Raw genomic sequence first — 16590 nt, 5'->3', positions numbered from 1 at the left:
ACTGGAAGGGAAATTTAAACTGCTGTGAGTCTGTAGTAGATGAGACCATGTATCAGTGGAATAAAACAGACAAATGTACGTATTAATTGTATTTCTAGTTTATCTAATATCCATAGTTAGATATTAGACCTGGGAGGCGTACAGTGGATTCAAATATTGCACGTGCAATTGCATGCATACACATACATGCGTATGACATTCAAGAAAAGGAAGATTTGGAGAACGTTTGTTGGAATTCTTGTGATTGGGATTTTTTAAAAGTGGTATTTAAGGAATTCAAAGGCTTTCTAGATCTCAGGGCAAAATACATTTTACTAGTTCAGTTTATACCAGTGTTTCTCAACCTTGGCCCCTTGAAGATGTGTGGACTTCAACTCCCAGAATTCCCCAGCTAGCACGCGTGTGTACACACACACACACACACACACACACACACACACACAGGGCTTTCTGTTGGGTATGGTCAGGATGGCTCCAACAGTGTGATTGAAGCTTCCATGGCCACGATCTTGACTTTCTGGAGCATAGATTGTGGATAACCCCTGTCCCCCAACTAAAAGATGGCTTGTTTGAAGGATTCCTGGTCTGTTATACATACCCTAGGACAGGGTTCCTCAACCTCAGCAACTTTAAGATGGGTGGACGTCCACCCATCTTAAAGTTGCTGAGGTTGAAGAACCCTGCTCTAGGAGATTTTCTTCTTCTGAAGGCCTGATGCACAGAGATACACTCTTTGGTAGAGACCAAATTGTGGGTCCTCATTGGGGCAATGTCCACATTACAATTCAACTCCTAAGTCAAGGATGGCGAAGGCACTTCAAGAAAGCACCTGTTCGTTTCTTTTTCCTCTCTCATTTCCCCAGGAAATGCTGGCTGGGGAATTCTGGGAGTTGAAGTCCACACATCTTCAAGCTGCCAAGGCTGAGAAACCCTGCAGTAGGGTATAATAACAAAAGCTTGAAAGCCAAGAATCTGGAATATGAAGGCGGGGTTATTTTGAGTTTTCTTTCTCATGCTTCTTTCAATATCTTTTTTTCCACACTGTCCAGCCTCTGTCTTTTCTGATAACCTGTGGCTGACAAAGATTTGAGATACAGCCTTAAAAGTTCTCCTAGTTTACCACCTCTGGCTTTAAACTGGAGGGCAGGGACCTGAATCTGGAGACTTTTGAACACAAGCAATAGGGGGGCACCTATGGGGGGGTCAGTAAAGTCAAGATGGTGCTGTAATCATAGGATCAGAGCTCTACCCCCTTTTTTTATGTACACTGAAGCACATAAGAAAGAGGCAGAGCTTAAGTTGCATCATTGCATCTGCCATGTTGACTTTTTTGACCCCCCCTACAAACTACTAGTAACTAGCCTAGGCTGAGGTTTGGTTCCTTTCTGATGAAGGAAGCTTGTCTTCCCCCGATTCTGATGCTCCTGCGGGTCTAACCCTGTAGAAAATCTGATTTTGGTTCAAGTTCCTATGAAACCGAGGATTATAAAGCTCAAGAACGTGAAGAGGCTGACTGAAGCTGGCTGTATTTTTGGCTGGGGGTGGAAGGATGGTGAATAAGTGTGTTAATTTAATATCAAAATGGCTTATTTTGCATTTATTAAGATTAGAGGGAACGAAAAGAAAAGGTGATCTTCTAGAAGGGAGGACATGGAGCCTGAAGTGAATGCACATTTTGGCAAATTTGATTTTAGCTGCATCCACCTTACATTTTTTTAATATCCACAAAAGGGGACGGCTTAAACGTAGTGCCTATCTTTGGGCTTTGTTTTGTCGGTGTTTTGTTGTAGTCTAAGTAACCATTGACAAACCTGGTTACCAGTTTATTTACCTACTCATCCTCTGGGCTAACCGCCTGCGCTATGCCAGAAGGAAGAGCGTGGAAAACACATTCCAGAGTTGCTTCAGGGCCTCTCAGCATTTCAGGAGCAGATGAATACAAGAGCTGAGTGACCCGGGTTGCCTGGAGGTGTGAGAGGAAGCAATAAATAAGTTACGGGTCATTTATGGATAATTTGGTCCATCAAGCCAAAAGGGCTGTCAGGCAGCTGTTGACAAGCGACAAGTTTTTCTTGCATCGTTTCCAACCTATACGGAAGGCCTACCTCATAGGAGAGGCAGGCTGCATCCTGAGATTTAGTGGCCCCTGGACCGTTGGTCACCAGGATAAGAAGAAGCAGATCAAATCAAATCAAATCAAATCAAATCTTTATTATGGTCAAAGACCAGCATAAAGAGAGGGTGGGCTACAGTCCACTTAAAAAGCATCGAAAATACATCAGAAAAATAATAATAAAAAGCTAAAAGATATAAACTGGAAAGTATATATCTAAAAGGGATCGAAAGGAAAAAAATATGAAAAGCTAGAAGATGTTAAAAATATACGTATTAAAACAGAAAGTACATGTAAAAAACAAGAGCCTAAAAGAATGTAAAAGGAGGGAAGAAGCAGGAGGGGAGTGAATAGGACAAAGTGACATCAAAAGCAGCAAGCCGGTCTTGTTCCAGACCAAGAATCAGGGTTATTTATTCATTTATTCATTTATTCATTAATTTTTTTACACCAACGTCCAGCGACACTGGATGCCGGAGAGAGGATTCCCCATTCCTTATACAGGGGTGAATTTGTCCCTGATTGGCAATAAGATGTCCATGCAGAAGATCTCCAGACTGTAAATCAGATCAGATCAGATCAGATCAAATCAAATCTGCCTCGTTGTTTTCCTTGCTCCGTTTCTCATTTCTGTACCTCTACCCACATGAGTTTTTCTTGGTTTTTCTTGGCATTTTATCCGGCCTCGCCCCTCAAGTTCAATTCCTTGAGTCTGACGCTTCCAACATTCACTTGAACGTTTCTCTCTTCTGCTGCTGTCTTCGTGCGTCTGGCCAGCCAACTTTGGAAACCGAATGCAGGACTTGGTGCACCTTGGGGTCAAATTCAGCCTCTCGGGGTGTGCAATTTTAAGTGGGGAAATGAAAGGAGAGAAGAGGGTTCAGCACCCTCCCCCCCAAGACTACAGTTCCCATCTGAATCTCACACACAAACAGATGCCAGGCACAATCATTTTTAAAAATCCCAATCGGATACAGGACATCTCTTCTTCCTCCCACATCTGTCTGGCATTTTAAAAGGGAAACCGCTGGAGCAATCGTCCCAGTTTAATGGCCTGCTACTGACCCATTCCTGCCGCCCTTTCAAATCAGATTCTGGCACTAGGATGCTGAATCTCTTTGTTCCGGATTGTTCACATAACGCAGGTGCCTGAGAGGTGATTCATGCTGCTTCGAGGGATGGGCGAGACGAGAATGCTGAGCATACTTGTGTCATGTGAGGCAGACACACCCTGAGTGCACAAGAAAAGAGGGGGTGGCCTGTGTGTGTGGGGGGGGTGCGCAGTTGGAGCAGAGAAGATGCTTTTTGGTTGACAACTGGGAAGGCAGAAAGCGTGCAAAACCAATGACGACGTCGAGCCTTTCCGCAATTGCAATCCTTAAAAAAAGAAAAAACCCTCCACTGTGATTCACACTGGGGAAACTGCCTCCCCCCCACAACCTCATCAACACAATTTCTTTTTAGAATTTTTCAAAACAATAAAAGTAGACAAAATTAAAGGAAGACTAAGAGGAAATGGATCTAGAAATGAAGAAAGAAAAGAAAAGAAATGAAAAGAGAGAGAGAGAGAGAGAGAAAGAAAGAAAGAAAGAAAGAAAGAAAGAAAGAAAGAAAGAAAGAAAGAAAGAAAGAAAGAAAGAAAACATAGAATTATGACTTCTTCCCTTCTTAATTGCCATCTTATTCTTTCCCCTCCCTCTTTAACCCTTTCTAATTCCCAAATCCATAAATCATCAATTCATTTTTTTTTCTTCTTTCAGCAAAAAGTCAACAAAAGGCTTCCAGTCTTTTAAAAAAGTCTTTATCATTTTTCCCCTGACCAAACTGGTCAGCTTCACCATTTCTGTGGGCTCCAATTTCCCACTGTGGGTATTTCATTATTCTTCCATCTTTGTGTGTATGGTAATCTTGCCACAATGACCACGTACATTATTAGTTTCCCATATTTCTTTTCCAGTTCAACATCCAAAAAACTCAATAGAAATAATTCTGCTTTCATCGTAATATTAATCTATAATACCCCATCAGCACAATTTTTCATAGGGAAGAAAATTTACATTCAGGGCTTTTTTAAGGTGAAAAAGATCAACTGTCTGATAACTTCAGACAGGAGGCAGGACAATTGTCCCTGTCCCAAAGACGCTGAGATTCATATATATATATATATATATATATATATATATGTATGTATGTATGTATATATATATGTATGTATATATATATATGTATATCTATATCTATATCTATATGTATATATATCTATATGTATATGTATATGTATATGTATATGTGTATCTATCTATCTGTGTGTGTGTGTGTAATTTTATTAAAAATTTTAAGAAAGGAGATAAAAACTAATACAAACTAATATAAAGTAAGAAGAAGAAAAGAAAAAGAAAGAGATCAAAGAGAAAGCTAAAAGTACAAGGAAGGAAAAAAAATTAAAGAACAGTAGAAAAGAAAGAAAAAAGATGCAAAGACGTAGCTTCCAATCTTCTTTACAGCAGTTATAAGTACAATTATAAATTTACCTCTTACTCTGTAGTTGCACCATGACTCTTTTCTTCCTATAATCTATCCTGTCTAATCATCAAAACCATAAATCACTTTTTTCTGTTTTATGCAAAAAATCCATAAGGGGTTTCCAGTCAGCAATAAACGTAGATATTGTCTTTTCTCTGATCAAAGAAGTCAATTTGGCCATCTCAGCGAGTTCCATCATCTTCACCAACCGTTCCTCCATGGTGGGTAATGTTGAATCTTTCCATCTTTGTGCATACAATAATCTTGCCACACGTATCATATATAAAAACAAATTTCCATGACTTTTTTCCAACTGTTTGTCCATCATTCCCAAAAGAAGAGCCTCTGGTTTCAATTGTATATTAATCTTTAAAATCCTCTGAATTCGTGTATGTATTTGAATCCAAAACTTTCTGGCAAAAGGAGCGGAGAGTCTGATAATTACCTCCTCCCCACACATCTGGAGGACCAGATGCTTTGGGAAAGCTATTTTGAGCTTCTGAAATGAAAGCTGGGAAATACAGAGTTAGAAATGAGGACCTGGTTTCCCCATCTCTGAAAGACACGCGGATTCAACAAAGACGCAGCCTTTTCCTAGCACGGAGGTGACCTGCAGATGGCTTCATCAGGGCTTTTGGCTCTATTCTCATCCTGAAGACGTGTCAACTCCATATGGCCTTGCTGAAGATTGGCTGTCCTGAAACGTTAACTCTGCATTACTGTAAAGAAATTTAGAGCTGACCTTGAGCAAGGTATGAAAGAGCTGTTAAGGAGGAAGCCAGAGGTTACGCTGTTCAGAAATTGATGGAAGTGTCAGAAAGAAACTCAGAGTAACCCCGTCTTGATTTTGTTTTGTATAAGGCAGTGTTTCTCAATCTTGGCAAGTTTAAGATGGGTGGACTTCAACTCCCAGAATTCCCCAGCCAGCAACTGGCTGGGGAATTCTGGGAGTTGAAGTCCACCCATCTTAAACTTGCCAAGATTGAGAAACACTAGTATAATGGTATAACAGATGGAAACCTGGACAGAGTTTCAAGGTATACCCTACAACCATAAAGTATTGTTCCATAATCTCTACAATGTCTGTTTCTTGACTTGACCTATCTCAAAGGGCTGACAATTACCTTCACTCATTTCATCTTCTCGGAAAGCTTGCAAGGGAACAGGGATGTCCACGCTATAGCCAATGAAGTCAATGGATACAACTTTAGCCCCATCATTTATTTTTTTTTAGTCCAAGGAGAGAATTAGTAAATATGAGGCTTTAATTATTCTTTGCCAGCAAAACACAGGCCAGCAACATCAGGCTGGCTGTTGCTCTGCTTTCAGCTGGTAACTGGTCATTGCTGGCAGAAAACAAGCCATCTGGGCTGGCTGGCCTGTGTTTTGCTGGCAAGGGAGGAACCACATGGCCTTTTGTAGTGTGCAGTTTTGAGCATGAGCAGGGACACCACCCTGCAGCAACATCACGATGCAGGCACATGAAGGAGGAGTTGGTGCACTGCAGGGGTTGGCGGGGTGGAGAGGTGGTCTCGCTTGCTGTGGCCACCTCTGCCAAGGAAGTCCAACGGAAAGAGCAAGTGAGGGCCCCAGCCAGCTTCAAGGCTGAGCATGGATTTGAACTGAAGCTCTTGGGTACAAGCAGTGTGACCTAACCTGAAAAGAATCTCCAGTCCCACTCTCTTGGGGGAGCTGGTATTGGTCAGGCAGGTGGGGCTCTACTGAAAGGGCAAGACGGTAAACCTGCCTTGGAAGTTCACACACCTGAAACTGCCATCCAGCTTACAATGCAAGCTTGGCAGATGCTCTCCCTTGCTAAACCAGCTCCTGGGTTTCAGGAACAGGTTTGGCCTGTCCTGCTGGGCTGTCCACCCTCCTTCATTCCATCTTCAAAGAAAGTCAAGGGTTACACCCTCTTCTATGTCTCTCTTTTCCTCTCGCTCTTGTCACAAGTCAGGCAGCTGGAATTCACAGCCCTTCCCTAGTTGCAGAGATGGGTGGGTGGGAGAGACGGTCAGCCCAAAAGCATCCCGTGGAATGTGGTCCTCGCACCCCGAAGCTCATGGAAGGAGTATTTCCTTCCGATGTTTCCGGAGGCTTGCAAGACCAAGGCACACAAAGGAGTTCCACCTGGTTCACCCATCCCACGGATGCTTTCTAAATCATGGCTTGTGGAATAACTCACAACTGGCTGGCTGCTTACAGTATAAGCCATGGTTTTTAAACCACAATGGTGAGACTCAACATCACGCTATGTCCAGGGCAAAAGAACGATGCGTCACTTAGTGTGATGTGCAAGCCTTTCTATTGTTGATAAGCAACTGGATCCCCTCCAGGTGTTTTGGACTTCAATTCTACCCCTGGCCTGCTTAGCCAGTGGCAAGGATTTGGGGAGTTGTCACTGAGGGCACCCACTTGCTGGTTCTAGGTCCACTTCACCCTTGTTCGATCTTAAGTCTGTTCAATCTTCTAGCCCTTGCAAATGTCAAAGCTGGGGTGGTTCCTTCCACTGCTTGATGCTCCCTACTTAGCAGACAGTTGTAATATTCCTTAAAGCCCTGTTGCCTAATAAGCCAAGAGGGGCAATTGTGTTTGTAACTTCCACCCTCCTAGTTTTTTTCTTTTTTCCTGCTAGGGATAGAAGTACCTGTTTGACTGATCTTCTCTCTTGCTGATGGATTTACTGGCTTAAGCGATTTCTCAAGCAACATTCCTGGCAGGGAAAAGAAAACTGCTGGAAACCAAGGAGGAGAATCGGTTGTTTTTGTTACAACTAGATCTGCAGTAACCCCTGAAGCCAGAGTGAGTGGTACAGGAGGAACAGGCCAAACGCCTTGAACCCGGGGCCACCCGAGGTCCCAGCTGGCAGTCTTAACAAAAAAATTGCATTTCTTCTCTGCTGAAGGAAGAAGTGGGTTCTTCTCCACCACTTCATGGCCCCACCTGCCCGGCGTGGAAGGAATTTCCTTGCGCTGAACGATCCTCTTGAGCCAAGAGAAAACAGCTTATAGCATAGGGACGTTGGCAGACAGAGGGGTTGCCACCTGCTCCCCAAACTATTCTGCAGGGATCTTACTTTGCTTCATCATTCCTGTTCGTATCTTTCACTCAAAATCAACCTACTCTCTTAACAGATGCTTGGGGTGAACTTTAATGAGAACAACCATAGAAACAGCAGGAGGAGGAGGAGGAGGAGGAGAATGACGCTCAGAACAATATCCTGTTGGATGAAGCCAGAATCCCCAGGGCTGTCCGCAGGTTAGGGTCGATTGAGGGTGCAATTACAGCTGTGCCTGTTTTTATATGCAGCTAATGTGCATGGCGCATATAAAACAGGCAGAGCTTCCATTGCCCCATGGCAGCCTCCATCTTGACTTTTTTGACCATACCTTGAGGAGTCCCTGGCATCTCCCTGTATTAGCTTCAGAGAAAAGGAGGAAGAAGAAACAGAGAAGATCATTCTGGCACCCTCCAAAATCAACAGACCTGGGGGACTTCCTATCATGCATGGTGGGCCTATGAAAAAGCCGAGAAATTCTGGGTGCCATTCCCTAGAGTGATGCCAAAGATATTGCAGATTAACATTACGATGAAACCAGAATTGTTCCTCTTGGGTCTTGTGGACACTGAACTAGAAAAGAAATATGGGAAATTAATATTGTATATGGGAACTATGGCAGGATTACTGCATGCACAAAGATGGAAGAATCATGAAATACCCACAGTGGGAGATTGGATTATAAAATTGACGGAGCTCGCGGAAATGGCAAAGCTGACCAGTTTGGTCAGGGAAAAAATGATAAATACTTTTTTTAAAAGACTGGAAGCCTTACGTGGACATTTTGCTGGAAGAAGAAAAGACTGAATTGATGATTTATAGATTTGGGGATTCAAAAAGGTTAAAGGGGGGGGCAGAATAAGATGGCAATTATTTGATGGAAGGAAGGGTGGAAGTCTTCATTCTATGTTTTTTCTTTTCTTTTCTGGACATCTGTTAAAAGAAGAAAAGACAGAACTGATGGTTTATGGATTTGGGGAGTAGAAAGGGTTAAAAGGAAAGGGGAAGGGGATTACAGAGTCAGAGGAAGCAGAAAACGGGGAAGGGGAAAGAGTAGGATGATAGCTACTCACCTGGATCAGATCAGTTTGAGGAGCTGCCAACGCTGGGGATTTACTTCAGCCACTAAGGGGAGCCCCAGGCCTATAGTTCCTTGGGAATGAACATGACCCAGGCAGGAAAAAATGGTGGGAAATGGTTGGATTGCTTGTTCACTTTAGAACAGTGTTTCTCAACCTTGGCAGCTTGAAGAGGCGTGGACTTCAACTCCCAGAATTCCCCAGCCAGTATTGCTGGCTGGGGAATTCTGGGAGTTGAAGTCCATGCATCTTAAAGTTGTTGAGGGTGAGAAACACTGCTTTAGAAGGAGTATGTAATAAGAGTGCAAAGACAGGAGTGGTTGGGTATGGCTCTCCAGGAAAAAAAACCCTGTAACTTTCCAGGTGGCACAGAATTCTTTTGCTCAAGTTGAACAGGTTGATGTCATTTAGAAATGGGAGCATGAGTTCAGGTGCTCCGGATGTCTCCAGCTATTGCTACATGGGGCTGAATTACACGGATTTGTTAAACTGATAATTGGGAGGTCAGAGTTACACTGGATTTGCAGAACTGGGTGGCTGATCCATCATTTGGCTGTCAACATTTAAGTTGCTGGGGGTTGATCTGGGTGGGAGGAGGAGGAGGAGGAGGAGGAGGAGGCAGCTTTCAAACCATTTTTGGTAGTTCTGTGCATGAAATAAATTTCATAAATCTCCCCTCTCCTTCTCTTCTCTTGCCACAGGATCTTCATGCTGTTTCCGAGCTAAGGAAAAACCTAAACTCTTCTTCGCTTGGTCTGCTCTGGAGTACAGGAGATTCCCTCCATGATGTGGGAGAAAGAGCAGCTTCACGAGGGGGCCAGAAAAAGCCCCAACCCCAGTCCAGCATTCATCGCCTGCCCCACTTGCCTCCAGGCACCTCCTTCCAAAGGTTTGTGCTGCTCTCCGCATTCCCCAACAGCAAAACGGCTGCATTCATGCCCCGCTGCCTGTGGCCATCCCTGGGTTTCACTGCTCTGAAAGCGATCCTTTGCCTGAGCCAACAGGAGACCCTGTGAATCTTGCTGCCCCCATCCCTTCGACTTCCATCCCTCAGTTGTTCTATCTGGACCCGGCACTAAAACCTTGGAAGCCCTTGGCATCACGCTGCCCTCCACGGAACGGCTCTTTGGGATTAACTAAAGAGTCACAACATCTGTTCCTAGTCCACTGTGTCCCAAAGGCTGCCAGAGCAAAACCATCAATCCACTTTCGTTAGCAGCAACGTGGGGGGAGAGGCAGGCCAAGGCCGGGCTGGAAACGATCCAGAAAAGTCCTATCGATCCTACGTAGACGGTTGGGATCACCTGGGCGAAGGCAACCACGTTGTCGCTCCATCCACCTCTGGGGGCCACCAATGGCTTTGCAGCTGAGAGACTGGATCTGCTGTACAATCTCAGACCGTTGCTGGGAAGAATAAAAAGAATTCAAGATTTCCAGTCTAGAACAGAATGTCCTATTTCAAGCCGGGGAGAAGAGAACTTGAACATTTTGATGGACTTTCCCTCATTTATTGGTGAGACGGGAAGCAGTGGGCCTAGGGGATGATGGGTGTGGGGGTCTTTCTTACCAAATGCCTTTCTTTTTATTTTATTTATGTTTTATCTTTGCCACAGCAGTGAGGGACGATTGAGGACGTTTTTAAAACTACGGGCCGGAGAATAATGGGGTTGCCGTTACAAGGCGGTGTGACAAACCCCCAAACTGTTTGGCTAGGGCTAAGTTATAGTTTGCAGTAGCTTTTACAACATGGCTATGCCCTAAGGTGCTGGGATACATCACTGGATTGGAATTAAACCCACATTTTGAAAGCTTCGAAGGTACTTCAGAGGTGGACTTTCCCCAAAGATTAAAATGGGGAAGAGTTTAAGAGAGTTGTAAACAGATAGTGAAGTAGGAGAGAACAAGGAGGTTCTGTTGTAGAGTAGAAATGAATATAGCCATCACTAAAACAATCTTGCTGATCCATAAAACTACAAGAACAGGGGAGTTTCTGAGCACGTCCGTATCTCCCCTTTTTAACATAGCTTTAAGAGGACCCTGTGAATTCTGCAAAGGCCCTTTCAATGCCAATGTAGCTTTAGTTCCTCAATTCACAGACCTTGACAGATTTCTCACGTCTCTGGCTGTACACAAATGTTCTGCTAATTTCCGTTAGCCGATGAGATGTCTGCTAGGAGCTTGGAGAAGATGTGGAAAGTATGTTAAGTTTAGAGGGAAACCCCCATTAAGGAAGGAAGAGAAGTGTGGAGAAGGCTGTTTCTGGAGGAAAATAAATCGTTTCTGGATTTCAGGGCAAGCACCTGTTTTGGCAAAACGATGGGATTAGGAATGGTATCCTGAAAGTTGTTGCTTTCATGCTAACAGCATGCAGTTCCAACCAACATCTGTCCTCCATGTTCAGCTATCGGTAGATGTGCATAAATAGAGCGCTGGGGTTATTTGTTTGCATTTATGTCAGGGAGGGGCAACCTTCACTCCATGACCCTTACAGATTTCTGTGTGATGCCCTTCTTGACGGCTTCTTTCAGTTTATCACCAAAATGGCTTGAATACAATTTGCTACTAAAGGTAGCATCAAATCACAGCATTGCATTTTTGTGACAAACATTTTGAAACAGTTCCTAGCTTCTATTTCTTCTCTGAAATCATTAGAGTTTGGGTTAGAAAAACCCAGCAGACTTTACTTACCAATCTGTCTACTTCCAGATGGAATATATTGTACACTCCTTTTCCATAAAGGTCAGAGAGATATTAAAATCGATCTCTTTATATTTTAAATTATACTTTCTTGTATCTCTCTTCAAAGGTCAGAAGGGATTAGTACATGGGTATGTACTATTATATGTCTGTTTAATGTTTATAACTGTCTTTAATTTGAAGAGAAACTAATTATTGGACAAGGTGGTGACTTGCCTGTGACTAATGATTTCACATCCAGATGCTGGTTCTGTAGGCAACATCTGGATGGCCCTGGCTTTTGATCTAGTCAATGGATTACAAAATGTCTTTTGAAATTCTTTGGGTGTGTATTTTAGAACTCTGCAGTTGTGAGTTGGTGGAAGTTGGGCTCTATCACTCTATAGCCTCCTTTACTAACCACACTTTGTGGTCTGAAAAACATCTCAAAGGAAAGTCGCCTTAGAATGTCTTCTCTTGAGCTTTCCTAGATGCATTTATTTATTTAATTTATATGGCTACCCATCCATCTAAACAATTCTGGGCAGCAAACAAACAAAAACAGAATTATATTTTTAAAAAAATCTAAAACTGCATAAGAGCTCAATAAAACCACAAACCACTAGACCATATTAACATCCTGCCTTCAGTGCCAGGTCTTCACAGCCTTGTGAAAGTTTCTCCAACTTGGCAACTTTAAGATGTGTGGACTTTGACTCCCAGAATTCTGCATGCTGGCTGGGGAATTCTGGAAGTCAAAGTCCACACATCTCAAAGCTGCCAAGTTGGAGAAACACTGAGTTAGATGAAATGAGGAATTGCTGCAATTCGTTTTTCTTCCCGAAGGAGAAGAACATTGCTCAGTGATGGAGTTGTAGGATTCTTAAGTTTAGCTGAGTAATGACATGGCCCGGAGATAAAAGTTCTATCTCCATTTGGTTGGGCCTTTGTGTATGTGTCTGTGTGTGTGTTTTCAAATTCTGGGGCAGTGAGGAAGGCTGCTATGTAATGACGAGTTATAGAACAGACTGTCTACCACTTCACAATGGAGTTCAGATTGAGAAGAGCACCAAAATACTGAAAATCACCCTTGAAAAGAGGCCGGAGAAGAGAGGTTAGCTTCATTTCACAGAGAAAGAGAACATTTGGGAGTCTGTAGGCAGATGGCATTCAAGGATAGCATCGTGTGTCATGAAGCACATAAAAACCAAGCAGAGCTTTGATGGCATCATCATGGCCACCATCTTGACTTTTTTAACCACCTTCTGTGGACACCCCTGGATGGGGGAAAGAACTTCTCAAGCAACCTGAGAAGCTTCAAAAACAAGCCCTTTTTTCACAGGAAGAAAACAGACCTTGGAAAGCCATTTTCAGCCTTACAGTATTGCCGCAACAGAGTAGCTTAAATTAATTTACTTTGGGAGATTTTGGCTTCCCTGAATCTCTGCTGGGACTACATGTTCACCTCATCTAAGAGGATAACTGTGGATCTAAAGCCTTCTTAATCCCAATATCTTAGCACATTGAGTTTTGACAAAGCCCAATCAGAGATGAAATTTCAAAGCTTTTACAGCTTCTCCAAGAAAGGCCTGGGCTCTGACCCCAACTTCATCCCTAAACCTTTGCTGGAGCCTCCTCCTTTCAGATAGCTTCTGCCCATCCCGAAGCAGAATTTTTTTCCCTAGGCCAGATAAAACGGGCTACCATCGGTACCTCTAGAAAGTCAATTTAATGGCGCTTCTCTACAGGAATATCCTGCGGCCATTCCTGCTGGTGGAATTGCCCAGATTCGCCAATATTGACTTTTTTACTCTGGAGGGCCCAAATAATCTTTCCTCTCTTGCCAATGTCTCATGGAAATCTAGAACAGAATCACTTTGTCCTTCGCCTTTAGCAACCATATCAACCCTGATCTCTAGGAGTGTCACAAAATGTATGCTCTCGCTCTTGTAATATGTTCAAGGATCATATGATCACTGTAGAGCACAACTTCCCACATTTGAGGCACTCAGGACAGAAGCAGAACCACTGAATCTTTATGTGTATCCTGACGTTTTGCCATACATACCTAGGGTTCATTCTTAACCCACTTCATGTTCTAGTAGTTATAAAAGCATCACTTTAATGTTCCAGGAGCTTATTATAGAACCAAATAGGATCATGCGCATCGAATAGTTGAGTAATTGTATAATTTTAGTGCTATATATCTTAGGCCCATTCCTGTATTCTAGTCTTTTAATTCACTTTCTTTTACTTAGACATTTTTTAAAGTTATCTTTCTTTTTTTTTAGTTCTGCAATAGTTGCTATGGAACTATGCTGAAGTTTGGTCATTGACTCTAATAAGGGCTGTGATGATGATGATGATGATGATGGTCTTATTATTCAGCAGCCAAAGTTCAGAGAAATGGTTGGTGCTAATTCTGTCCTAGCTTTTAAATCCAATCTGATGTAACTTTCTAGATTTGAATTGAACCCTAACACAACATACCTGGGTTATTGAGTTTTCAAAGCAAGGGATACAGAGCAGATTTGGTTCTGTTGTCCCACTGAAATTCCAGCCTTGGGGCAGGAAGTCCAGTGGATTCAATGGAACACATTTTTCTATTGATGTGTGCTCTAGATTGGCTGCCAGGGCCATCAGTTAAAGGCAGTTCCCACCCCTCTTCTCCTGTACAGAAAGTCCTCATTTAGCAGCCACAATTGGGACCAGCAAGTTGGTCGTTAAGAGAAGTAATCACTAACTGAAACCGCGACTGTGCTTATGATCTTACTTCAGCTTTCCTTTGCTTTACAGACCTGCAAAGGTCATAAATGCGAGGATCAGTCGCAAAGTTCCTTTTTCATCACCATCATAACTGTGAATGGTCATTAAATGAGGCAGTCACTAAACGAAGACTACCTGTACCTCAAGTCCTCATGATCCCTACATCCCAAAGTTGCTTAACCACAGTCTGAAATAGCCAAGAAGTGCTCAGCTGGATGTTTGATAGCTGTTGCCTTCTTTATACACAGTGGTTATGAAGAGTTTACTAGGCTGCATAGTTCTGCTCTCCAAGATCATAGAGCAAAGAGGTCCCCCCTCACGGTTCAGTTTCTTGGGAGATCAAGTTCTTTATCTGGTGGGACTGTGCACTACCTAGTTATATGGTGGGAGACACCTTGGCTTTACATTGCAATCTCTCTCTTTCTTTTTTTCTTTCTTTTCTTTTCTTTCTTTTTCATAAACACATTCAGACACAAGAATGCATGCAGAGAAACACGCAATTCTTTATCAATATTCCACTTTTTAATTGATTCAGATATGAGGAAATTGGCTGGCTCAGCACTTTGGGAGGGTAGTAGGCCATCAAAGTCCTTGAGAATGCTGGTTCTGTCCTTGGGATATTCACTAAACCAGGAAGAAAAATAAGTCCAGGGAGGATTGTGGATGAAATGAGGCAGCCAGCAGTAGTCAGTCATAACTTGGGTCGCTTCATGTTAAGCCATCATGGGCCATGCAGTTTCAACCTGCCAAGAGTTCTGGTAGAATGGTGTCACTACAACCTAGCTGTGTACCTATGGGAATACTGACCTTGTAGGAGACCTGGATTTCATCTTTCATGAGGTCAGTATTCCCATAATCGAACCAGGAAAAAAGAGAAGGAGAAGGAGAAGGAGAAGGAGAAGGAGAAGGAGAAGGAGAAGGAGAAGGAGAAGGAGAAGGAGAAGGAGAAGGAGAAGGAGAAATATGTTGTGCCAGTGAGCTGTCCAGTTCCTCCAGCAGTTGCAGCAAAGTGGCCATAGTGGTGGAACATCCAGCAGCCAGATGGGAAGGACAGTCCTTCCGTGGGCCAAATGGAAGCCATCAAATGTCTGACTTCCAAAATCTCTCCTCTGTGAAACCTAGAATGTCTGAATTGGAAGACTTCTTCCGCAATAACTGGAAGAACACCACTTTCATGCTGGAACTCCTTGGACTGGGCCCCCTTCTTTGCGGATTTAATGGAAGGATGTGGGACCAGGAGGTCTGCAGTTCCACAGAGTGACTCTCACACATTTTGGCCACCCCATAACTAATCAATGCAAAAACATATTACTCCATCTGAAGAACGTTTGAATGCTCGCTTTCAAAGAGATTTGGAATATAAATTCTCCTTCATCGAACGACTGAGAACTGTATCCCGCCCCCTGCCCCCCCCCGCAACTGTTGCTTGTTTTGTCCACAAAATGTCACCTGCCATCTGTGATGGTTGCTTTCTGTCTCGTTGGGCTGGGCCCACCTCTTAGCGGTGCCCTTTCTCTCCGTTGCTATGGCTACAGCCATTTTCCATCATCCAGCTCTCTAATCATCCTATGCCAGCCCCCCTAGGCTGTTAATCAGATTAAGTGGTAGATTCGCCAGAGAGGGAAACTGGATGATATGATACTGGTGTTTGGCAGCTGGAGATTTAACTGTCTGTGGGAAGTGCATGGGGAGTAATGCCAGGGGAGTATGGTGGGAGAAGGGAGAATGGAAGGTCTTGCATGGACCTCATACCCATGTCTCACGTGGCCCTCTTACAAAGGTCCATGCCTATGTGGAAGGACATCAGTTCCTCACTCCTGAGTGACAGCCTCTTAGGACTCGGCCTTCTATCTACCCAGGTAGATGGCAGTACCTGGCTGATGTTGGCTGACCTTGAAAAGCTCAGGATCTAGCACTGGACCTAGATAGTACGTTGATGGGGCACTATAAATCAATATCAAACCTTAGGTCAAACACTCCCCCAAAGAAGGTAGTGACAGATCTCTTCTGTCCTGTTGCCAAGAAAAGGACGTGAACGTGATCACGAAGTCACTAGTAATCCAGCCCAGCTTCTTTACCTTCTTTAGACAACTAGTTGTTGTCTAGTCTGCTGTTCCTGATGGCTCTATACTACCTGTATGAAGATAGTGTGATTCTCAGTTTTAGTTGCTGGAGAATGAAGCAGAAGAAAATGAACTACTCTGGGAGAGAACTTAGCCATCCTGGCTAGTAATACTTCCCTTCCATTTCAATCCTGACTGGGAATTTTTGTTTCTGCTCTCTCCTATATCATCTTCCCCATCATTGTCAGACTTCACAGTAGGGACAGCAATAAATCGTTACTCAACATGGCTCGAGAAGTTGTTTTGTTGCAG

The 16590-nt window shown here is 43.4% G+C and overlaps 1 protein-coding gene across 1 annotated transcript in view; it reads left to right on the top strand.

Annotated features, from left to right (window-relative positions):
• The first annotated feature begins 9689 nt into the window (after positions 1 to 9689).
• LOC112540238 (syntaxin-binding protein 4-like) overlaps positions 9690 to 16590 on the top strand; it is a 47735-nt gene continuing 40834 nt past the window's right edge. Inside the window, exon 1 of the mRNA XM_088153292.1 lies at positions 9690 to 10286. Within this exon, the coding sequence (XP_088009418.1) occupies positions 10222 to 10286 (65 nt within the window). The 5' untranslated portion in view covers positions 9690 to 10221. The remainder of the gene's footprint in view (positions 10287 to 16590) is intronic.

Source organism: Python bivittatus, unplaced genomic scaffold (genome assembly GCF_059951505.1).
Source record: "Python bivittatus isolate LINGU-HERP-01145 unplaced genomic scaffold, Pbiv_v1 ctg000030_np1212, whole genome shotgun sequence".
In the NCBI taxonomy this organism is placed as follows: Eukaryota; Metazoa; Chordata; class Lepidosauria; order Squamata; family Pythonidae; genus Python; species Python bivittatus.
This window is presented reverse-complemented; position numbering and strand designations above follow the sequence as displayed.